The sequence below is a fragment of the Cyclospora cayetanensis genome, unplaced genomic scaffold (genome assembly GCF_002999335.1).
Source record: "Cyclospora cayetanensis isolate NF1_C8 unplaced genomic scaffold, CcayRef3 CcayRef3_contig_45, whole genome shotgun sequence".
Lineage (NCBI taxonomy): Eukaryota > Apicomplexa > Conoidasida > Eucoccidiorida > Eimeriidae > Cyclospora > Cyclospora cayetanensis.
The window spans coordinates 177,703-202,335 of record NW_020312425.1 but is presented as its reverse complement, the minus strand read 5'-3'; the positions used below and the strand labels follow the sequence as shown (position 1 = coordinate 202,335).

The window sequence follows — 24,633 nt, the reverse complement described above, 5'->3', positions numbered from 1 at the left end:
TCACTTTTTTCTCTCCATAAACCACTTGGTGGTTTTTATTTCCTTTCCGTCTGTCCCCTTCACCACAACTTGCCTCCTCTTCCCCGGTTTTTGGTTATCGCGCTGCTGCTGAAGCTGCAATTGCAGCCGCCGCAGCCGTTGTGCATGCAGCAACGCGCTGTGCATCTGTTTATACGCCGCTTCGCCCTCTTTCCGGTCATCCTCACTCTCGCTCTGCTCACTCTTAGAGTCCACTTCGCCATCCATCTCTTCTACAACTGTCATTGCGGCTATGCGTTGCTGCCTGGGTTTCTTCGCGAGCTCCAACCAGCGGCACTCCGAGTCGCTCTCGGAACTGTCCGACATGCTTTCTGCTGCTGCTTTCCGCTGCATTTGCTGCGAAGTGTTTCCTTCAGCTTCGTCACTGTCGGACGCCTCGGAGTCAGTGTGAAGGATGAGGTGCTGCCGGCCAGCTTGCGTGCAGACAAAGCCCTGACCCAGAGTAACAGCTTGCTTTTTCACGCGCTGCCTCAGTGTTTGCTCCTTGAGCTGAAGCAGTGCAGCTGCTCCGGAAGCCGCCTTCTCTTGAGCCTTGACAAGCTGCTTCTTTGTATGCTGCAACTTCTTGGCGCTTCGCGTAGACACGAGGGACGAACGGGAGGCGGTTCGCAGAACTTCCGCTGCTGCCGCTGCGGCAGCAGCAGGGGATCTAGCAGCAGTCGCCGCGGCAACATCGCCCCTCGCCAGCATCACCAGTCCGGCATTCTTGCTCTTAAGGCCATCTGCGCCTCCACCTATCTGGTGCGCCCTTAGTAGTTTGCAGCAGAACTCATTGGGATTCCGAGTCCTCGCCTTTTCGGACAGATGTTGTAGCAGCTGCTGCTGTTGCTTGTAGCGCCGCGACCGCTGCTGCCAGTCCTTCTTTTTCTCCAAAGTTTTGTGTTTGTGGGTCCTATGCGCAGCCTGACCGCGCTCTCTGTACCCCCTCTTTCGCACCAACTGCTGCAAAGAGCCTGCCATTATTGCTTCCAGAACTGCTACACGTTCAACACCAAGAGGTAGGTAGGTAAGCACAGCGTTACCTCACCCGCTTGAAGGGCTTGGGAACAAAACAAACTTCGAAAAACCACGAGAACGCGGCAAAAGAAGTCAGAAAAACAGGCATACCGCGTCAGGGTATCTATTTCTCGAGCAAAGGAGCAAAGCGGCGAATCCGCAAGATGCGGAAGGCCAGCCTAGCTTCTCCAACAAGCGCACTCTCTGTTGCACTCGCTTCCTTCAATCCCGCGTTTGATGTTGCCGCAGAGGCAGAAGGGGTTGCCGCGGGGGGCAGCAGAGGCGCTGCGAGCAGTAAATCCTTGCCCACAGAGGAGGCCAGGCGAGATGCTCCTGAGACCGAGCGCCACGTAACAGAAGGGTCAAGGAGCAACAGCAGGAATGGTGCGTGCCGCTGGTGCAAGTCTATGCCTTGTCCTGTCGTCTTGATCCCACAGCTCCTATAGAGAAGAAGGTCAACACCGTACTGGACTCCATCACGAACTCGCCAGCCGCGTTGCCGCAGGGCACAGCACAGAGCCTCAAGCTGCTGCTCCCGCTGCTGCATCCGATGCAGCTTCAGGAGGCGTACTTCCAGGGTTTGCAGCTCTACGGATGTACTATGCCTGACAGCAGGTGCAAGGGTGCCCGCGGTAGCAACCTGCGGAGGCAGACTTGCAGCGTCACGTCCTCCTCCTGTTTTCTCGGCCTTCGGGCTGCAAAAGTCAAAAACTAACAGGAAATAATACAAAAGGAAAAAGAACAACTCTGCCAGAAAGATCGAGAAAACAGCCTTCCGCTCTCTGCTTCCTGCTCAAGCCCCAAGCGCCTTCGCCGCTGCACCGACGGTGCGGGTATTAGAGGCAGTTTGCAAGTGTGCCTGCCTCTCGCTTCCAGCCGTCACACTTCAACAACACTGCTAAAAACGCACAGCAAATACTTCGAGGTACGAGTTCCGCAAACAACAGATGCCTAATCGTCTACGAAGACTGCCACACATTCCCTCCATGAAGCATTCCTAGCCTTTTTGACCGCACTGCCACGCTGTCTCGCCGTCTTCGTGTGTGTTCATCGCTTTCTTTCTGTATCTTGCGGTCTCTTTTTGCGTTCTCTCCCCTTCGCTCAGTTTGAGGCACTGCCTCGTTCGTGTGTTCCCCTGCACTTTCTGAGTGGTTGTTCATCCCCCGTGAATACACAGACTGGTCCTGAACTGCTTCAGTCTCTTCTGCAGCGAAACCACGGAGGCCGAAACTGTGACCCGTGTTTGACTATAGGTGCTCAAATTTCTGTATCTGGGGCGTGGCAGTGGTTTCAATTCATCAACGGCTGTTGTTCGGAAATCTTCCGCGCTGCGGTGCACGTCCAGACACTCCTCTTGAGTCTCATCGAACACACTTGTCTGTTCCCTGCGCCTGTGTGCGGTGCAGAAATCACTTTGTTTTATTGCCGCCGCTTAGCTCTTCTCTCTGGCCTTCACGCGCACTCCTGTCCGTGGAAGCAATGTTTGGCTCAGGCTTGTTGGGGCACTGCGACTGCTGCCAGCGCATGCTGGAGCACTTCGCTGCTTGCCCTTTCATGTCCTGCTTTGTGCTTCTTCTTGCTAGCCTCATGGCTCTCCGGATTATCATCTGCCTCGTCTGTTGCCTCTGCGCCATCGCCAAGGTCACACACGTTTTCCCTGTTGCTCCTTTCCCCCGCCTTTCAAGCCTTCGTTGCCCTCCCATCTCACAAAAGGGGGCTTTGAATTCAGCGAACAACCAGGGCAGCAGAGCAATTCTTTCCCTACCCACGTGTGCGCCTGCCACGTACTAACATCTGCACTCGCATCTGGATGCAGTAGTCTGCCTGTGGTGCGCTTTTGTTGCAGCGGTTTGTCGCGGGAAAGAATCTGGTGTCCTACGGAGAATGGGCAGTGATTACTGGCGCCTCCGATGGCATTGGCAAGGCGATGGCCAACCAGCTCGTAAAGAAGGGATTTAAGAAGCTCCTCCTTATTGCTAGAAATGATCAAAAGCTTAAGGATGTCACCAGAGAGGTGTGAACCACGAAACAACGCACACAGGGGTCTGTGGATGCCCAAACGACAGCTGCCAAGACTTTACGTGAATCTGTCTAAGTGAACATCTCCGAATCGTCCTTTGCATGGTCTCCCTTTCTTCGCGGCAACCTCATTATCTGCTGTTCTTCTGCCTTTCTTTTGTTGCATGTGGCTTGTTCCGCCGTCTCTATTGTGATCTGTTGTCATGCACTCTCTCCTAGCACATCTTTCCTTCCCTGGATTGCCTCTTCTTATGTTGTGCATAAGCTGCTGCTGCTTGCTGCTTCTCGCCACTGCTCTGCTGCAGCTGGAAACGGCCGCACCTCACGCGCTGACCGTATCGCGGCTTGTAGTTGATTTTGCCACGGAGTCCTCTGAGGAGATTTACAAGAAAATCTCGGGAGCAGTGGAGGGTCTCTCGGTGGGAGTGCTCATCAACAATGTTGGCATATCGTATCCACACGCCATGGTCAGCGAGGCACCGGCGGCTGCCGCTGAGCTAGCCACGATCGAGGGGGAGCCGATATTTCCATGATTGGCATGCAGTCAGGAAGGCCCTTGCCCACAATTATACACATAAAGACGTTTAAAATGCTACTGAGACATTCGGTTTGTGCGCAGTACTATGATGAAGTACCTCTCTCTTTGGTGAATGAACTCGTTGATGTGAACGTCCGAGCCACCCTTGTGGTAACCCGCGCCGTCTTCCCTGGTGAGTGATGGGGTGTACAGACAACTGTCAGGGTTTTCGTGATTTACAGATTGCGCGTGTGGGCTAGCACCGTCGAGGCGTCTGATGAGACTTCAAAAAAAATCGAGGCCTCTGATGGGAAAAATGTGTGTGCACTTGCGGGGCTTTGTTCGACTCGGTTTAGGGTATGGAGTGTACGTACGCCGTAACAAGGGTGTGTGTTGCCGCAGGGATGAAGGCGCGCAAGCAGGGAATGATCGTTTGCGTGGGCAGCAGCAGCTCGCAGCTGCCCTCGGATCCGCTGTACAGCGCGTATGCTGCCACCAAAGCCGCGTCTGAAGCATTCTGCCGTTCCTTGCAGGTTGGTATATGGGGACTCTAAGGTTGGGGGATGCGTTTTCTGGTTGAAAGCTGTTCATAGGACTGCTACGCAGTGCGTTGCATCGTTGCCCGTACGGCTGCTTTACGCATTGATTCTGCGACTTCTGCAGCTTTGGCGGGCTGTTGTTTTCGTGCATGTTGTCTCTGCAGGTGGAGGCTGCCCCCTTTGGAATTCAAGTTCAGTGCCACGTGCCCCTCCTCGTGACAACGAAGCTCTCAAAGTGTAAAACCCCGGGAATCTTAAGGCCCTCTGCTACGGTGTACGCGCAAGCTTTTTCATGCTACAAGCCTCAACACCTGCGCAGACCGACGGATAGATTCGTGCGAAGTTACCTACCGCCCGCATGTGCCTCTGCTGATTTTCAATAGCCTGTTCGCGCCTAGGCATTCTTTCGGTGTGATGCGTTTGACAGATATGCCGCTAGCGCAGTGCGCACGATGTCTGGAGCTAGCTGCTGCGGGAAGCCCACTGTTTCGCCCTATTGCCCGCATGCACTAGTGTTGCGGGTAGCGCACTGGCTGCCGCTCCACACCTGGAACAAGATAAGACTCGGAGAGTGCCTATCTTTGAGACAAAGAGCTCTCAAGAAGAAGGTGAGAGACGTCCACGCCCTTGCTGCCGCCGCCTCTGGCCCCTACTGCTGTAGCCCGCGCCTCGAGAGAGAAAGAGAGGGCGCTTTATTATGTTCGTGTGTAGGATGGTTGTTTTTTCCGGTGGCATTGTTGTCTACTGCAGGAGGGTGAGAAGAAAGACACATAGGTCTTTTGTGATACCAAAGCGTATTTAGAGTTCCCACCCCGGACGAAAGATTCTGGCCACGCCGTTCGAGGGCCTTATAGCCGTGCTAGCTCCTGGCTGATTCCTACTTATGACTAATAGACGTTATCATGGACTGCTGTTCTGTAGTTGACCCCCAGAGCGGCTGCCTTGTGCTGTTGACAGTCCCTCTTGATGTTGGACAGCTCACTCAGCCCCATGCGCCTGACTAGAGAGGGGCTTCACCCTGGCTTTAGCTCGCAAAGAGAGTCGTTAGATTGTTGCTGCGGGAGGCGTTCATAGAGGCTGGTGATTCCTGGCGTGTAGGGTGTGGCCGGCCAGTTGCTTTAAGCCAATTAACCCTTCGTTGTGATTAGCCTCCGTAGAGCTGGTTGTTGTTTGGCTTGCGTGTTATTGCTTTGTATCAAGTGGGACAAGCGTATATATATGCTACGTTAGATCTAAGATGCGTGCCTGTGTGCTGAATAACTGCGCATTTCTGCCCGAACTGTGTCGGGGGTGCAGCAAGCTGCGTTCCGACTGTTCCTCTCCAACCTATACCCTGTAGTTGCAGGGCGCGAGGGGCAGAGCAGCGCTTTATCAAACGCAGATGGGGACTCGCATCCAGTTGCTTGACAGCGTCTTGAGCTACCAGATCTCTTTGCCTTAGGAGCATTGGTGTACCTCCTGATGGGTTCTCCATAAAGGAGCGAGCCTATCATAGAAGGCTCAGGTTCAAAAGTACGAGTGAAAGCACCTAGCTCCCTCCCCTGGAAACAGTTTAGTCGCTTCCTGCCTCTAAGCCGCCAGGATATCCGGCTTACGGAGCGGAACTGCTCAGACAGCATACACGTTTGTCTTTGCATAGTTCGGTCATTGACAGGCAGCAAACTACAGCGCACGAGGATATATAGTGCATTTTTCTGCCTGAGCGGAGCTAGCTGGTCTTGACACGTGCAGCAGCGCACAATGGCGATTGGAAAATACAATCAACTGTCGTTCAGCTCCTTGCTACAAAACCAATGAAAGTCATGGGCCACGTCTATGTGTAATTTGGCCTAATGCCTCTTTACACTGAAGAATCTGGGTGCCGGTGCCCTGACCACTGCATATGGGCCATGGACGCCCGACCAGAAGCGTGCGGCAGCACCTGGATATCGCGGTGGTAATATTACATTTTCAGGGACTGATGGCATTCTATAACTCCAAGCCGCACGGTGGGTAGGCGCGCACCGCGTCAAAGGGTGAAAAGAATCTATCAGGAAGGGCCAGACAGTGAGTGGCGGACGCAGATGGTCCAATGGAGAGATCAACTCAGATGCTGATACTCTGGCCAAAGCTCAAAATCTTGTGCTAAACTTTTCCCCTGAGGACCAAGAAAACCCCTTGGACACAAGGGGCTCTTCGGTTGGGCTGCGTAAACAGCTTGTGCTCATACAGGCAGCGGGAGTCTTTCTCTCGTTCAGACACTGGCAGAAACGGACGGTAAGTATACAGTTAGTGTCGTGTTTCTGTAGCATCACCTTGAGTAGGAGCAGCGTTGCAGCAGTAACCGTTGCGAGCGGTCGAAAAAAAACCACAGCGGCCAGTAGGCTCTGTGAGCGAAGGAGTGCCTAGAGAGTGTACGGGAGGGGGGAGAAGGCGAAATGAAGGCGCATCTTGAGCGATCTCGTTGGGCATGTTCCGCCGCGCAATTGTGTGTAAAGGGTCTAAATTGATACCACAGGGACTGCTTGGTGCTTGTTGCCCGTTTCTTTTGCTGCCGAGTGCCCTGCATGCCGCAGACAGACCACCAGACAGCCTGTGGTCGGGGGTTCGTATGGAGCCCCTTAGTGCGTAGATGATTGAAAGTAGCCTATTTCAAAATTATTTTCTCTGTTTCAGCGGATTTTCACTGAATAAACAAGAAGCGGCGCCAGGAATATTCCGCTACTGCGGTCCTTAGTAAAGTGGTCGCCCCCATTTGACCCCTGCTACCCATGGCCTCTCCTCACTCTCTCCTTCTAGCCTCTTCGCGTTGCTTGTCAAAGTCTGGAGTTTTTCTTCATCGTGTGTGGGCACACACACTCATGCGTAAACAGGCTGGGGAGGACATCCTCGCACCCCTGCTCAACTAGCTTCGCTCTAGTGGCTGCAGCTTTTCTGACCCCAACACACCACGCCACAAGAAAATGCATATGCCTCAGGGCACGGGGTTGAGGCCGCTGGCCTTCCCCGGAGCTGCCTTGCTCGCCGCAAGGGAAGTTGCAAAGCAGGAGAATCCCCGTTCCCCGGATCCAACACAGTGGCGATTTGGTTTCCCAACAGCAAAATCTCTGCTGCCCCTAGAGGCTGCAGAGGAAATTCAGGGCGAAGTCGAGAGGCTACGAGATCAGCTTCCCTGCCCCTTGGAGCCAGCTTCCCTCCAGCCAGGTACGCCGTTCCCTGGACCCTTAAATCTCAGGCGGATGGCTTTCTCACAAAAGGGTTAACGCATTTCGCCACACTTGTCAGACGGACTCAGATCAGTAAATACAAAGTGGACACTTAATGCAAGCCAGAGGTGGAGGAACAGACGTAGTGGCAGAAAAGGTAGCCGACGGAAATGCTGACAGACAGATAGGTAGATAGACACACACACACAGACACACACACACACACACACACAGACACACACACAGACACACACACACACACACAGACACACACACACACACACGCACTCTATCTAGATATGTAGATCGCCTCTTTCCAGCGCATCGTGTCTGGTATCCATTGCATGCGTATTTTTGTGCCTGCCTGTTTTGATCCAGGGGCACCCCATGTGGGGGGGCGCACGTGCATGCGTTGCTGGATGTCCATTGCTCCTCTCTTCTGTGGCGAGTGCAACAAGTTCTTCTGCGGTCCATGCGCGGCAAAGGCACATGGAGGATCTGACACGCATCACCACAAAGTCGGCACGGCTGTAAGAGCTCAAGTGGTGGATGTCAAGCTTCCGAGGGCCCTTATAGAGGAGCTCCACAGTGATAGCTTCACCCTCGACGTGCAGTCCACTGTCGGCAGGTACGAAGGAAGCAAAGGGTCAAGGCGGCCTAGGAGCTGCTCGCGCCTCCCGTGCACGCCCCGCGGTGTACAGACACAGGCAGTCTGTTCTTACATTCATGCACTACACTTTTACTAGCTAGCTGAGGCCTGCAGGGGTTCACGGGGAAGCATCTTGGAGCTGCCATTTTTTTTTCTACAGGGGAGTGCAGTGCCCAAGACATCCTGACGAACCTGCACGCTTCGCCTGCCTGGACTGCAGGTAGGGATTGCCGTTCTGCCCTTACGCATCCCCCTGTGCAAATAGTTTTTGTACAGCGCTCTCCAGTAAATCCGTTCCTCTGCCTCCGTTTACTTTGGCTTGTCAGGCTCGCTCTGAGTATATGTGCATTTTACGTCTACATAAGTATGTACATACATATATATATATATATTTATGTATGTGCTGTGTTGCCTACTTTCCCCTAGATGCGAGGTGCTCTGCGCGGCTTGTTACTCGGAGGGCCTTCACACGGATCACGAGCTCGTCAATATTCGAACCGCCGTTCCTTCTGTCCGCATGAAGGTCAGCCTACTCTTAAATTTCAGGGATAGTGGTACACAACGGGGGAAGGGAGAAGGGGAGAGAGAGGAATGGGGAGCGGTATGCACGGAACGACGGCTTATCGAAGTACGTTTCGCCGGGGCGTTCTGCTCGCTGCGCTCAGATGACGGATCAATACGTAAAACTCAAGCACCAGGCTCAAGAACTCGAGACCCTTATTGCATCGCTGAAGAGCATTCAGGTGCTGCTGCCGTTGTATTTTTGTATTATCAGCCGACTATGATTCGGTGGTTCCTTTCAGCGCCACTTTGCACAGACGGCCTGCCTTTCGAGGCTCGCACGTGTCGCACCGTGTTGCTCCTCTTCTGTGTTGCAGTAGCAGCTGCTGCAACTGCAGCACAGTGCGGCTGTTTGGAGTGTCTCCTTTTTCCGTTGCAGAAGAAAGCTGCCAGAATACACGCGGCTAATGCACTCCAAATCAAGGAGGCCTTTGAGGTTCGACTCCCGGCCCTGTGCATCCGCTTCTGTCCCTGCCGAGCGATGGGCTGTTGCTGCTGCCGATCTCCTAGAAAGGGAGAACGCGATTTTGACGCTGCAAGAGGATCTGCATGCTCCTTCCTGCGATGCAGTCCGTGATTCGATCACTTGATCAGCGGAACGAAGCTGCACTTCGCGAAATAGATGTGGTGCGCAACGTGAGCGCTCAGAGCCTCAAGTAAGGGCCGTATCGCCTTCAAAGGCATGTCGAGGCTTTCACGGGCAGTTCAGCGCCCTTGCCGAATTCGGTGCTGCTGCCAGATCGGCTGTAGACGCGGCTGGCTCGCGCTGCCGCGTGAGTCGGCTATCTGCTTTCTACACTTTCTACACCCCTAGCAGAGAGGGATGCGGCGCGCATGGGGTGGGTGGCCTCGAGTGCGCGACTGTGTTCAGGTCCTTGGATGTAGACTGCCAGACTTTGCTCCGGTATCTGCGGCTGAAGAAGCAGCAGCTGCTTCAGCTGCACACCCTTGCTGCACACAGCCCAGTCTTGGCCCTCAACTCGTTTGCGGAGATCGCTCCCACCATCGAGGCAGTGGAACAGAAAAGTGACTTTTTGGCGGGTAGGCCTTTCAGTCTTCCGTCTTGCCGCGGTTTGGCAGTCTCTCCTTGCCCTCCTGCGTATTCGGCTGGAGTCGTCTCCTGTCGTCTTTGGGGCTTAATGACCTCTTGCATTCGTTGCGTAAAACTCCCTTCATTGCCTGGTTGTAAAACTCTGTGTCTGTCTCTCCGCCGTCTCTTCCTTGCTCCATATGTGACTTCTTTCCCTGGCATTCCGTCTGTGCTGTGAAAGCGGTGGCAGCTTTGCAGCCTTCGCTGCAAAAGCCACCCCTCTGTAGGTAGGAGGCCCTCAGCAGATTGAGTTGTGCTGCTGCTGCGGCTGCTTGGCGCACAGATATGCGGGAGAGGCTGCGCGTTCCGCACTGGCAGCTGCGAGTCTTTGAAATCGATTTTCTCCTGGAGGATCGGCAGACCGTGCGTCTCTTGTGGCTTAGAAATAGACAGTTTTTCACGGTGGATCTTTGGGGTTGGAGTCGGGCGCTCATCGCATCAGAATGCGTGGCGTCCTCGGCCTTTTACAAAAACTTGCAAAAATCTGGCATTGACTTCCACTGACTCCCTCCTCGCAGCAGTACAGGCGAGCTTGGTTTTGAGATTTTGCATACCTGTACTGGCTCAGTGAGAAGCTGCTGGTGCTTCTCGGAAACTGTTCCCTGCACCTCCTTCTTGCCTTGCCATTGTATTCCTTCTGTGGCTGTGCTGCCCGTCCCCTCAGGCCTTGCAGGACCTCTCTTCGCAAATCAACACGCACTGTGAACACGCGACGCAAGCGGTAGACTCCTTCCTGAGCATCGAGCTGCCTCTGGATGGGCCGCCAGCAGAGCACAGAGAAGCTGACAAGCTCCCAGAAGTTGTCTTGAGCAAGCCCGCCTTGCCCGTCATCTACAGCAAGGGCATGGATCCATACACCGAGCGCTTCCTACAAAATCGTAAATGCAGGGTTTGGAGCTTGGGGAGATTTCTCTTCCTTTTTAGAAAGGCGGCCTGGCACGCCCTTCCTGCCCATCAGACACACATGGCGGCTCGCCGAGAGAGTGCTGCTGCTGTTGCTGCCTCTGTCTGCTGTGTGCCTGCTCTCAGCTCCCGACAAGGTTCAAGCTTTCGTGCGAAAGTGGGAACTCCTCACCTTCCCGTCCCTCTCAACCTCTCTCTGCGCATCCGTGATTTGCAGTGCTTACTGCCAGCCTCAAAGCGTATATGTCTCCTGCGGTCCGAAGACACTGCGGCTTTGAGCAGCAGACATGGGCCTCCCCGCTCTGTGTTTTGCGGGGTATTTGTGTGTAAGTGTGTGTGTATAAGTGTCGAAGCCTTTGTGCTGTGCTCAGAGACGCGCTGCATCCCGTGTGGGAAGTGCGCGTGGTGTCGCTTCGAGGCCCCTACCTGTGTATACACCAGTCAGAGGAAGATGCGAATGCGCCTGTTGAGAGCGTTGTCGTGCTTGGACACAACACCTTTGCGAGAACCTTTGCTGATCCCGGCATAACTGCCCTGGCGGCTGTCGCAAAGAAGGATTATCTCCATGGCATTGAAGTCGTGACGGTGGATCTCCAGGCAAAGGAGCTCCAAAACTTTGTTCTCTTGGCTGCCGACGGCCAGCTCCTCTCGGAGGAATGGGCGCTTGCCATCGAGGAGCTGTGTTCGGACGGCATGGAGACAGAGCCGGAGGCTCCTGGTCATGATCCCAAGCTCTCTTTAGAGGACTTGCACCTTGAAGCGGCAGAGGCTTCTTTCCCAGTGTCGCACCGTCGCAAGGCAGCCCACCTCCCCACGGGGTTGGGGGGAGACAAGGACGAAGGGGTGTCTCCTGAGGCCTCTTTGTGGGGTGGGGAGACGGCTGCAGGGTACGAGCGGTCGAACGCTTCTACTGACTCCTCAGGCGAAGCAGCAGCTCGCGGCACCCTCGTCAGCCGTCGAGACAGGCAGGGAAGCAGCTTGGGACTGAGTGCGTCGGATACAGACGACGCCGAAGCGGAGTATGAAGAGGCCCTCATGACCGTTGCAGCTCCTCAGAAGCCGACGATTCAGAGGGACGAAAGTGGCCACTGGGAACGAGATGCAGTGCCGGGAGATCTTTATCAGAGGAGGCGCATACGAAGGGGGGGGGCAGGGGGAGGCAGGAGCCTTGCGCAGCAGAGAGGACACTCCACGACAAGAGACGAAGCCGACTCCGGAGGCAGCAGCAGCGCTGGCAGCGCTGAGGACAGGTTCGCGGAAAGCACTTGGAAGACGCGAAGCGGGAGAGGTGGTCGCTCAGAGGGGGCCTTCCATGCTTCAGGCAGCGGGGGGGGAGGCGCTGCAAACAGTGTGCTAGAAGGCAGAGCTAGATTGGTGCACCGCGTCGAGGTAGAGCCGCAGATTGATAAAAAGCCTCCAGTCCAAGAAGAGGATATTCAGACCAAACGCCGTGTACAAGATAGAGTTCGGGAACTTGAAGCCCGCATTTCTCCTCCGAAAGTTCAGCACGACATCCAGCATCATCAGTCCCCGCCAGACGAGGACGCTGAGGCATTGACGCCTCCCCCAGACACAAGTACTCTCGACTTGGCTGTCGTCTCAGCGCATTCAGAAGCCGACGCACCGGATAAAACACATGTCGCTGGCAGCCGTACCACCAGCTACGAGGAGGACAGAAGGGCCAGCAAGCCGCCTGCGAGGCAACTGCCAGCGTTCCTGAGAGAGCCGCAGGTGGGAGACTCGCCTCCAGAAGGCGAGTCTAACCAGCCGCGAAATCGTCGCCTTCAAGAGCCGCCATCACACCCTGCGGCAACGATGACGAGAGGGACCTCAACAAGAGCTGTCGCCCGTCTGGCGAAAGCTCGCACCCTCCGTGCCGAACATGCGGCGCCTCCTGTTGCTAGCGCTACTGCTCATGCTGCTGGTTCATCACCACTGGCCACCCCTTCACGGTGTGAAGCTTCGCTGAAAGACTCCGGACCGAAGAGACAGCAAGCTCCGACAGTCGCTCCCTTTCCAGGGGAATCAAGGTGAAGTTTCCGGTGTACAGCCCTCTAGCCGTTCGCTTGCCTGCCAGAATTCCAGCTCTTCACCCACCTGACTAGCGGCTAGTGTTGCGTGACGACTGTAGCCTCAAAGGGGGGAATTTTCGCCCCGGGTAGCCAGGGGAAAGGGGCCTCGAGTCAGTGTGTTTGCTGCCCCTAGCAGCGTATCCATGAGCACAAAGCTGCTTGCTGCCACTGCCTGCAGCACATGTTCCCCTAGAGACACGCCTTCTTCCCAGCTGCCTGCGCAGCTACAGCGAGGGTTCTCATATACCGCTGGCATAGTGACCCCAAGCGAGCGTAGGCGGCGTCCACGTCTCCCCCAGGAGGAAGACGCGGAGGAGTTCGTGAAGGTGCGAATGCCACCACGTAATGCAATTCCTGCCTTCGAAATCGTCAGAGAATCGTCGACAGCCCCTGGAGAAACTTCCGCTGCTGACACCGACTCCGCTGCAAACGTGCGCGTCGTAGCGCCCACGAGAATTCGCAAGGTGTCGGTACAGCGAGACCCCCCCGGAAGGACCCCCTACGCGACGGAAGCGCCTACGACGCCTACGCCAACAGCGGCAACACCAGTGGGTCGAGGCAGACAGGGACGATTCGTCACCCAAACGACTGCTGCTGGAGCTAGCTAGCTAGCTCCAGGCTCCACCGTGGTGGCAGTGCACCTGGCACCTGTGCGCAGCCTGAGGCTCGTGTCTCGGCAGTGCAGTGTTCCTATCTCTGCTGCTGCTGTGTGTCTGTGCAGCGAGAAACGCGCCGTTTGCTGTCTCTTCCTGCTCTCCCAACCCCCTCAGGCACCGCTGCTCGCTTAGTGCGGAGGGAGGAGCAGCGCGAGGCCAACGGCAGCAAAGAAGCAGAGCTCATTAGCAGGGTAATGCGGCAAATCGGCACTTTAAGAATTAGTGGCGCCGAAGATGCAGATTCGAACGGGCACTAGCAATTGACTTGGGGGCAGCCAAGAGAGGTGTAACGGGCCGCTAGCGGCAAGTGACGTCTGCCACATCCGTTGGCGTGTGCCGCCCTTTTTCGGGTAGAGATTCCAACAACTATCGCGCTTGCAACACCGCAGATATAGGGCTCTAGTTCGTTTCCACCATAGGGCGATGCTAGAAACATGCATGAGCAGATATACACTACTATATCCTTGAAGGTGTAAAAAGCGGGGGCCTATAGTCGGAGTTACTAGCAGTCGTACGCACGCATGCTTGCCCCTCGAATGTAGCTTTCATCTTTATGAAACGTCTAGGGCACTGCGATCCACTATTCATAATGTGCGCGTTGCCAAGCACACCCGGTGGTCTCCTGTCAGATGTTGTATTTGCAACCAGTAGACGGTCAGTCCCCCGCCGTTGTTCCCTTCACTCACGACGACGCAAAGAAATGCGCTGCTGCTTCCTGACTCTCCTGATCAGGAATTCCCTTATAAAGACACTAAGAGGCGCTCGTAGGCCTTGCTTGAAGGTCCTCTCTCGAGGAGACTTGAGTGAGGACGCATGCAAACCACTGGGGGCCGCCTTAAGGCTTTTCCCGTGGCAGAACGGAGAATGCACAAAAAACTAGGATCACAAAAAGGCTTAATATTTTTACACGTACAGCGCGCCGAGATCCACGAGGCGCCGACACTCAGTCGATCGTTTTCTTGAAGACTGCAGGAGCTGCAGTAGGTCCTGCGCTTTGGAAGTTCGGAGCAGAGGCAGCAGGAGGCACACAGTGGCGAAAAGAGCCGAACAGGCTACAGATCGGGAGGGCGTCTTTCAGCCGCGAGCAGCATCATGCGGCAAGCTGGACTGTAATCGACATCTCACTTTTCCTGAGACGGACCAAGACAGAGACGGAGCGCAGCCGTCGTTCGCTGCCACCGCATGAAGGCGCTGAGAAGGGCGCCTCATACGATGTGGAAAATCCAAGAAAGAAGGCCATTAGGTGTCAAAACTTACCATTCGACCTCCTGAAAAGCATCGTCAGGCAACAGCAAAACTTGCTAAACTGAGCGGATGCCCTCGAATACCACAGAGAGACGCGGCTATGGGGGTTGGAGCTCAGACTGCGCGGCGAAACAGCAGCACAGGAGATGTACTGCGCACAGCTTCGTTTAGAACACCTCTTTGCAAGGCTCCATGGCCAGCCTGCTGCCCTAACAGCGTAACGCCTAGGTATGACAGCACCTTCAAACCGCAAAGCAGGAGCAGCAACAACAGCAGGATCAGCGAGAACAACAGGATCAGCAACAACAACAGCAATAACAACAGTTCCACCATGCCCGACAGCGGAGAGCGTGCACCCGACAACGTGGTAAGGGAAGGGGCCGCCGCACTGTCTCAGCATACAGAGACGCGCAGCCAGCAATGCCAGAATTATTTGGGCAATAAGTAGAAGCACAACGAACTGGAGCACACAAGCAGACACACAGCAAAGAATCCCGCATGCAGCAGCAGCCGCTGCTGCTGCTGCCCGCCGTAGGGCCATGAAAAAAGACAGAGGCAGCGGGACGGAGAGAGAGACTACTCTAAAGAGTGCACGTAGTAGGGCCCTTACGGAGTAATCCACGAAATGGTCTAGCAGCAACACATCTGTGCTTTGCCACGCAAAACGCACATCCCTCCCCGTGACACCGCCTGCCTTTTGACGGCCCTGCTGCTGGCGTCGCGGCACATGCTGCTGCTGGAGAGAGGACTCTTGCTGGTGCAGCTGCTGCTGCCACTCGGTAGCAGCCGCAATAGCATCTCGACAGAGAGGATGCGTCTCTGATGCCTCCGCAAAGAGCTGCGAAGAAGAACCCCCAGACGACGACAAAAACCGGCAAACATGGAAGCAACTGTCCCCAAGACAGAGGCGCAGTGAGAGAGAGAAAAGAGAAAGAGACTTGCACAACCCCATTAAAAAGGGCACTGGCGAGCTGGCACATGCAGAGCAACACGGCGGAGGAGTCGAGAGGGAAGCCGTAAGGAAGCGAGGGGCAGAGCCAGAGAGAGACGCAGCTATAGAACACTTCAGTGCCAAAGAGCGAGGTCAGCTCAGCACATCGTACATCACCAAGAAGAGGCTACTCCGCTAAGAAAACGCACCGCAATAGGAGTCCACGGCAGTGTGGGGCTGTTGGACTCCCTGGATGCTCCACAGTGGCATAGCCACTCGCCTACTCCTAGATCTTGAACGATGGACTGCAGAAACATAATCATGAAATGGTTGAAGCCATACATCTACGGTACATAATACTATCAGTCGTTCAATACGTCAAAAGCATTTTGAATTTCATGAACGTATCCATGCATGTAGCATAGAAGAACGATTTGATAAGACATGTTATCAGCCTTTCAATACGTTGAAAGCATTTTGAATTTCATGAACGTATACATGCATGGAACATGGAAAACCAATTTGATAAGACATGTTATTAGGCAGTCAATACGCTGAAATTATTTTGAAATTCATGAACGTTTACGTGGATGAAACATAGAAAAACAATTGTTCGGAAGAGGAACCCAGCAAGTGTCATCAGGAGGCAAGACTTGAGGAAGGCCGCAAAGGAGATGCAATACATGTTCAAAACCATCAGGAAAACTCGATACCGACGATAACAAGAGGTGCAGCAGCAAAGGGGGCGGCTGCTGCTGCCGCTGTAAGGACACTATAATATGAGAGAGCACCACTCCCAGTGGCTGCCTATATGGAAGAGGACGCGCAGAACAAGCGTAGAGAAGGTTTCTTCTCACAGCAGCAAGAAGGAGCAGAAGGTAAGTTGCTGACCTCTGGAATCTGCTCCAAGACGCAGAGCGCCGCAACTGGCGGTTCTTCATTCTGCCGCGTCGAAGACGTATTCTGTGAGGACAGGGAAGCGCGTCGAGTCGCAACTTTGAAGCGAAAAGAGGAGACAGCTCCCGATGGTCTTGCCCTGCCTTCGAGCGGAGGTAGCGAAAGCAGGGCCTAAACCACACATAAACACACATGCACATACACACACATGCACATACACACACATGCACATACACACACATGCACATACACACACATGCACATACACACACATGCACATACACACACATGCACATACACACACATGCACATAAACACACATGCACATACACACACATGCACATAAACACACATGCACATACACACACATGCACATACACACACATATACAACAGGGCAATCACAATGGCCATGTGTTCCTGTGGCATGAATATTTGCCGCTGTATGCCTTTGGGGGCTGGCTGCCTGCCCTCTGGAGAGGCCGCCTTGCAGACTGCGCTCGTGCAACGAAACACGCTCAGCTGCACTGCTGCACACACGCATCGGGCAGCTGGCTCGGTGGGTTGCTAGTGCGCGTTCTAGGAAGCTTGCTCTTTCTCGCTTACAACGGGGAGAGACTTCGAGTCTCCTTGGGAGCTGTGCTCTGCATGGCGTCTTTTCTGCTGCGATTTCGAGAGGTGCAGCACAAGGCCCTCCATGGCGTCTTCTGCCGCTACCATCAATCCCTTTGCTGCGGCTTCGATGACAGCCTCGAGTCGTGCAGCTTCTGCAGATCGTCTTTCTCCGGCTGCTGCTGTCTGGAGGCGGGATCGCCCCTCATCATGCGAGGGAGACAAGACAGCCTGGAGCCGCTGCATGGCAGTCGTGTCTTGGGAGTCCTCTGCCCACGCCGGATCGTAGACAGACTGTTCTTGTTTGCGCTCCTCTTTTGGTGTCTGGGGGTGTCCAAGCGGGGGTTGCTCATGTTGCAGATGCCTTTTGCTGACGTGTGCAGCGTTGAAATCTTTCTCAAGCCTCCTGTACGCTCCCGAGAAGTCGTACTTAATTCTGCTGCCGCTGAAATGCGGGTTGAGGGGGCAGTGCAACGGGGGGAGGGCCGCATCGGCTGCCGTCGAGAGCATGCCCAGTATCCTTGCAGGCATAAGAGCCAAGGGTAGAAAAGCTCCAGAGACGGCTACCAGCTGGAGAGGCGTAGAGGGCCGGCTAAGGCCGCTGCAAGAGCCACAGCAGCCGTGCCCAGCTTCGCATGCGTGAGCAGCAGCAGCGGCAAGGGGAGCTACAGGGAGGAGACGCGGAGCGGAAAGGAACGGAAGACAAAGGGCGCGGGGACGGGAAGGGTTCAGCGAAGAGGCGAGCTAACGGGGAGGCTGCCGACATAAGGCCCCTCTCACTTGTTGCTTATTTCAAGCGTCCGAACTTCCCATTGCTGCGTATTAAACAGATGCGCAGCAGAGAGCGCATGTCAGCAAGTGCACACCGTCTTAAGGAGCCATCTTCGTCACCCCCATTAAGCCTGCGCTTGCCACCAGCGCTTTCAGCGGCTACCGACTACTGCTCGTATTTTCATGACGCTTGTACAGAGACAGCGGTCCCGCAACAGCTGCCCCTCCAATCGGACCACTGCCGTCCTTTCTACCACTGAACGGGGTGGCACACCAGGATCGATAAAAATAATGACGGCAACGCAGCACACACACACTTAGACACTCACACTTAGACACTCACACTTTCACACACACTGAGGCTTTCACACTCTTTCACACAGACACACACACACATACAGACACACTCTTTCACACAGACACACTTTCACACACACAGAGACTTTCACACTCACACACAGACACACACACACTCACACACACATACAGACACATACAGACACATACAGACACACTTCGCACACTTTCACAGACACACTGTCACACACACAGAGACTTTCACACTCACACACAGACACACACACATACAGATACACACACACATACACAGACACACTTTCACACACACACACTTTCACACTCACACACACACAAGCGGAGTTCGTGAAATGGAAATAAGACAGGGAGACGGCAGAAGGCGGAGCGAAGACAAAGCCTACATGGGAGTCCTCCAGAGAGCCCGCTTCTTCCCCTCCAGAAGCCCCCTGCTGCGGTTGCCGTAGCATTTCCTGCTTGAGAGTCTGAACTTGCCGCAGCATCTCTTCCACCTCCAGTCGATCGTGCACCCGTTTCTTGGTTCTTGCAGCGAACTCTGCGCCTGCCTTGTCTGCCACCCCCTGCGTCCTAGCGTAAGCCACAGCAAGGCGACCTCCCCCGTCTGTCAGCTGCTTCAATGTTTCGCTTTGCCAGAAGCCTCCAGCCTCGTCTCCAAGCTCCGGACTCATAGCGAGCACCCCCTTCGCTGCCAGCAGCCAATCGTCTGCCTCCCCCGTTGTCACGTATCCCAACAAGGGGTTTACCGGAGCAGGGGCGAAGTTCGGGAGAGACAGGGCCCTGCGTCGAGCCCAAGACACCACAAACAACGCACCTCACCAAAAGAGAGACGGCCAGCGCGTGTGTCACACACCCACACCCACCCCCTTCTGCCACCCCCCCCCCTCCCCCTCCACAAGCTACACGCCGTCTTCCTCCCCCTCCACAAGCTACACGCCGTCTTCCTCCCCCTCTCCCCCTTGTGCCTCCTTCCGCATGGTCCTGCTGCTGATGCGGGAGCTTTGTAGTATGCCGCGCCTAGTCACGGCATACTGCGAAAAAAAGGCCTTGCGTGTACTGGCAGCGCAATTCCCGGGAACAAAATGCACCCCGAAGGCCAGATTCCACGACAGAAGCGACACAGAGAAAAAGCAGCGAAAAAGCAAGTGACAGCACATACACACACAGCGACATTGCGTACAGTTTGAGTTCGGCAAAGGCCGCAGTTGCCCAAGGCGGCAGGCGCTCCTCTTTGCAGCAGTTGAAGGGGTAAGTCCACGCGTCTCCGAAGGTGTGGAAGTTCAGAGCAGTCTTAAAGTGCCCCGTGGTGTACTTCCCCCCACACTTTGAGTGTGTCGGCTGCTGCTGGCGCTGCTGCTGTTCTTCGCGCCGTTCGACAAGGCACTTGAGAGCTTGCGTTTCCGGTTCGCTGAAGGCGGAAGGGCCCCCATACTCTTCAGGAACTTCCCTGCAGCGTGGCACAACACCAAAGCAAGGAGAAGGTGGCACATACAGACACACATACAGACACACATACAGACACACACAAATGCGGCTTCTGCTCGTGAGGAGAAGAGGGACGTAGGGAGACGCGGTCGGTGGTGCCCCGCCCCCCTCCCTTCTCCTCTCAAAAAGTTGCTGTCTAGGGAGGTTTTCAGAAAAGTGACTGTCCGGCTATGCACAGAGCCAGAAGAACGCTGCAGTGGGGAATGCGTGGCGAGCTGACTGATGGGTGAGACTGGCGGCTCTCGGATGGGGTGGTATGCTGGCTGCGCTGGAGGGCAGGAAAGCATGGAAGCCGCTGTGAGAGATGCGGCGCTCTGCAGGGCCCTGGGAAAGGAACTCGTACCCAATTGACTTGAAGTGATAATCGTAATTTCTGTTAAGATCGACACCATAGTCGTCAAAAGGCCGGTGAAAGCCAGGGGGGGGCCGTCGGTTCTTGCGGATGGAGGTGTTGCCCGTAGCTTCTATGGCTGCATAGCTGTAGGGAGTTTCAAGGAACACGCAGCACGAGCCTCAACAGAAAAAGAAGCCTCTGGATGCGACGCCACGAGCAGGCGCAGCTCATGGGGTTGGAGCGGTGTGAAGAAAGGGGTTCACACGGGAGAGGGGAAGGGAATATGCCATCCATATGCGAGGAGAGCGCAAAGATACGTTAAAATCCAGCATTAGCATCAGGCAGCTCAAGCAGCTTCACCAGTAGCAAGCACGCACCCGTCTGGATTGAGGATAGGAACTACCCACCACTCCCTCGTCAACAGCAAGTACACGGCCGTGGCATCTCCGGCAACAAAGTCCTCTAAAAGACGGGCTGCAAAGAAAATCCCCAACAGCGGCAGCCGCATTGTTCTAACCGCAAGCCTTCGCGCTATAAAGCAGCAAAGCCAGACCAGAAATAGGCAGTGAAACGAAGACGTCTATACACGCGGCGCACGCAACTGGGTATAAAACGCAGAGGGATGCGCCATACTTCACGGCAGCACGGCACTTGAATGTGGCAAAGGCGGGAAGGCATGCAGAGGCAGAAAGAGATGCACAGGTACAAGGCGTCTAAACGGCGGGAGGGCGAGGGGGGATCAGAAAAAGTTTGAAAAAAACCTTCTGGAGTGGCACAGAGGACATACCGATGGTAAAGATGCAGAAGACCATGCTGAGAGGCTCTCTCGAATGATGCAAGCCAGTCATCAAGACTGCAGGGAAGTCTGCATCAACTGAGTCTCTCTCCCTTTGTTGTTGTTGCTGCCGGAGGATGCCCCCTACTCTGTACGCTTGCAAGGGCCGGCCTTCGACGCTCTGGCCTGCGGCACGACAGAAGCGCTGGATTGCACATGGAGGACGTAGAAATGAGTTTCTCTTTGCGGGAATAGTGGAAGACGAATTGCCGAGAGGCGCTGTCTGCGCAGAACTAGCAACGGCCATACCATCAGCAGAGGAGGCCGTACCGATAATGTGTCTTTGGATGAGCTTAGGCCCATATGTAGTGACCAAAGCGTGCAGCACTAAAGCGGCCTCCTCAAGGGTTGGGTAGCCAGACATCATAGATCCACGTTGCAGTAGCGACAATGGCTGCTGCCGCAGCAATGGAATCAAATGCTTCTGCACGTAGGGTGACTTTGCAAAGGAAGCAGATACGAGGCTCTGCTCAACCAGCTCCTCAAGGGACTTTTCTTGGAGCTTGGGGGTTTTATTGAGCTCCGAAGGCTCAGGAGGGCCTAACCCAGCACTCAGGGCGGGAAAGAGTAGCAGTGAAAGAAGAAGGTAAACCTTGGGGCAGATCGCCATTTCCGTGGTGAGGCAAGAGGCCCACAAGTTGCCACTCGGACATCACTCGGAGCCATCAGACACTACGGAAGCCGGTCCAAATGCTATACTTTGGTGTGTATTATGGGTTGGTCCTGTCGCTGCTGCCGCCGCTGTAATTGCTGGTGTTGCCCCTATCTTCGGGGTCGCTAGCGGCGGATCTTCAAGAGTAACACCAAATTTCTGCCCCTAATTCTCCAGAGGTGATACTGAGAACGCTCTTTTTAATGTTAAATACACGAGTTTGCATCAGTAGGCTGTCAGTCCACGCAGCAGATTGATGGTCCCTAGCAGAATGCCAGGGGACCCCTCTCGTCAGGATCTAGTAGAAGACGCTGTGCCTCCAATGATGTGTCAGTATAATTGAGAAATTCATTCACTCTGAGACACAGCAGATGCGAAGGGGCACATGGAAAAGTAGAAGAGAGAGGGATGAATCTGTGTAGGGTGACTGTCCCGGCAGCGGGCGCTCTGCAATGAATGGGAGGCGATGCCTCAGAGCTTCCCTGTCTGTTACACGACACATAAAAAGGACTCAATCCAGGGAAATGCGCAACAAAGTGCGCGATTTTATCACCTTAACCCCCAGAATACTGATAGCGACCAGCTCCGAGCTGGTCTTGCAGAGAATGCAGTCGACAGCAGCAGGTGTACCATCCGAATGAGGAGGCAGCGAAACCTTTTGAATTAGAAATCTGTGCGTAGAAGTTTTGCTGTTTATTTCAACCTAGATGAGCCTATTGGATATGCTTAGGTGCATCTTGCATACGTTCACGCAACTTTTATGTAGGCCCCAAGATAAAGGCACTTTGTATTGATTGGAGGTGGAGGTGGTGCCAGCAGAACGACCACGGGAGGCATCAGCCCCATGGCTTATCATCAGGCAGAGCAAGATGTAAAAAGTGTTACTGTTACAAGACCTTCTGGCGCGCAGTCATGGAGGCCGCCCACTACGCATGCGCTGTACTCTAGCGTCACTGCATGTTTCTGTGGGATGGCGAGCATTTGGGGGCAAAGGAACGGACCATACACAGGAAGTCACTTGCCTGACGATCTCTGCCCAGGTTTAAGGTGCGGAGAAAGGTAGCGACAGGTTTTTGTGGGCCCCGTTTAACCCAGATCTAGCCATCGAAGAGGAAAATTTGTGTTGTTTACCGCTAATGCAGTGACAGCATACGGCCAGCAGCCATTATGGACAAATCTGCCTCATACCGTCCAGTTTGACGCATCGAGCTACTTAGTGCAATAACTAGTAGTTGCTGCCGAAATCAAGGCACTCTTACCTATAATGGCGGCACCTGAAGCCGTGCAGCTCTCCTGAAAGCGGCGTTTTGCGAATCCCTCCGGACCCTAGAACGTTTTGAACTGATATGCCTATAGACTCAATTGCTGACCTGCAGGAGGATAATAGTCATGATAGCACCTAGCCCCTTGTTGACAGACTCAGCAAATATGCCCATTTGATCCCTTCTTCCAGCTCTCGCACAGCTCAGAGTGTCGCTCAAGCTTTCTTTTCCCACGTCTGGTAGCCCTCTCATTCCCCAGGAGTGTCACTACGGATAGGATACAAGGTGCGCTAGTGTATCCTTGCGTCCCTTTATGACTCCCATGTGCAGCAATTACGATGTGACCACTGCGCTCTACCTTGAGGCAGTGCAGACCAGCAGACGTAGCGCACCAACAGCACTTTTCTGCAGTATGCGACCATAAGTGTTTCAAAATCAAACTGCTTGGCTTGATTTATTTCACTGTACTAAGTGGCATTGTGGTGCAACAATACGCACGTCTGCCATTGTTCTCCCGCATCCCTGATGTACGTTAAGGAGCCCCTTTCTCGTATGGGCCTGCGCTCGGTGATCCGGGGTCATCAGCTACCCGTAGTGATAGAGGGATTCAGAGGACAGCTGCCTAGAGCATGCGAGTGTATGCTCATAGCTCAAGGGAGACAATCACTTAATTTTGGTGAGCGACGGTTGGCTGTGCGTTTCGATACCCGGGATTTGGTCCTGGTGGATGAGCAGGCTCTACAGCGTGCACCGAAAGGTAAGCAAACGACGACATCTGCTGCCAAGTGGGTGACATTTTACCATCCCCTCATAAATGCATGCTCCTTCTCATATTGATTTCTTCTGCAAGATAGGGGTGCCACAGAACTATCAATATTGGCTCTTCGAACGAGTTTCAAACTCCCCTCCAACTATCCCCGTACTTCGCCGAGCAGGCAAGTGACCCGCCAGCAGGTGAAGTATCAATCTGTAATCGTGTCAGTGCTGGATCCTAAGACTCCAATGAGCAATTTCGAGGGGATTTCTACGGAAATGAGGTGGACGAAGCCAATCTGAGTTTTTGACGCGTTTGAAGTTGCGGGCTACGTTTTCTAGGGGAGATACGCGACTGCGCTTCGTTCACAGTGCCAGTTGCCATGGAGGGGACTCCTCGTTCCGCATGGTACAAATTGGTCTGCTCAACGCACGCTCTGCCTGGAATAGCTATCTTGATAGATGTGCATTGCTTAAAAGTTGTCCGTCATTACCGTTCAGGCGCCGTCTACACTTAGTCGTGCGCGTAGGCACCCTGGAGTATGCTATCCCTCTTTTCTTCCGTATGCCTCCTTTGGGGCATCGAGATCAACTATGTTGCATGTAACGGCTGTTACTGCATGCATAGTTACTGTATAAGGCGCGGAGACATTGCCCAAATAGTGTGTTTTGACTTCCTTTACCTTTTTCACCAATCTTCTCTTTTCTCGCACAAGGAGACTCAAATATTTTAATGCTACAATCACAACGAGTCACAGCGCCACGATGGTCGTGGTGGTATGGTCTGTAGTTCGTTGTTGGCTGGTGTGTGCGTCTTTCTTTCCGATCGATTTTGCTTTATCCGTATATGCACACATTTGATTTTCTCATATGCACTCTTTTCGAATTTCTGCTTGCAGGAGGAGTTAAGATAATGTGGTGCTGCTCTCGCTGTCGTGCATGAAGCTGCTGTCGACACATAGGTACAAAACGCGGGGGCATGTTCTTGAAATGGGGAGAGAAGCCGTTGCAGGCCAAGTTCCACTTGAATACCTTTAACTACAAGTAAAAAATGTGCTGAGCATTGACTAACTGATTTATCGTTTGCACCTTTACTTGAGATTACTGTTATATCAATATAACAAGCGCAATGTTGTGTGCGTGTCCGCTAAATGTTATGTACAGCTAGCTGTAAACGCTGCGAGTGCCTACAAGGTATAGGTACGCCCACATTTGTTGCTCCTCTTCTCTCTGTCGGACAAAAATTGAGGAATGCGGGCAGGGAATGTTGTTTTTACTTGGGAAACACTCAGTAGCTT

The 24,633-nt window shown here is 54.2% G+C and overlaps 4 protein-coding genes across 4 annotated transcripts; 2 read left to right on the top strand and 2 right to left on the bottom strand.

Annotated features, from left to right (window-relative positions):
* On the bottom strand, positions 1-999 carry LOC34621252 (U3 small nucleolar RNA-associated protein 11). Its single transcript, XM_022734474.2, has one exon. It carries the CDS (start codon positions 997-999, stop codon positions 1-3), a length of 999 nt encoding a protein of 332 aa, XP_022588873.2.
* A 200-nt stretch (positions 1,000-1,199) lies between these two features.
* LOC34621254 (very-long-chain 3-oxoacyl-CoA reductase 1) lies at positions 1,200-4,125 on the top strand. Its single transcript, XM_026334586.1, has 4 exons — positions 1,200-1,385; positions 2,900-3,049; positions 3,360-3,465; positions 3,974-4,125. Exons 1-4 carry the CDS (start codon positions 1,200-1,202, stop codon positions 4,123-4,125), a joined length of 594 nt encoding a protein of 197 aa, XP_026190371.1.
* Positions 4,126-7,410: 3,285 nt separating this feature from the next.
* Positions 7,411-13,178, top strand: LOC113146627. The gene is made up of 13 exons (XM_026334585.1): positions 7,411-7,483; positions 7,891-8,002; positions 8,105-8,164; positions 8,371-8,467; positions 8,610-8,687; positions 8,885-8,941; positions 9,076-9,161; positions 9,377-9,546; positions 9,879-9,997; positions 10,260-10,404; positions 10,484-10,655; positions 10,870-12,528; positions 12,848-13,178. The coding sequence occupies exons 1-13, from the start codon at positions 7,411-7,413 to the stop codon at positions 13,176-13,178; spliced, it is 3,159 nt and encodes a 1,052-aa protein (XP_026190370.1).
* A 1,122-nt stretch (positions 13,179-14,300) lies between these two features.
* On the bottom strand, positions 14,301-21,032 carry LOC34621256. The gene is made up of 12 exons (XM_026334584.1): positions 20,939-21,032; positions 20,648-20,794; positions 20,211-20,280; positions 19,843-19,977; positions 19,195-19,461; positions 18,412-18,794; positions 17,691-17,763; positions 16,887-17,511; positions 16,294-16,470; positions 15,082-15,309; positions 14,782-14,931; positions 14,301-14,417 (listed from the first exon to the last, which is right to left on the bottom strand). The coding sequence occupies exons 1-12, from the start codon at positions 21,030-21,032 to the stop codon at positions 14,301-14,303; spliced, it is 2,466 nt and encodes an 821-aa protein (XP_026190369.1).
* Positions 21,033-24,633: the final 3,601 nt, after the last annotated feature.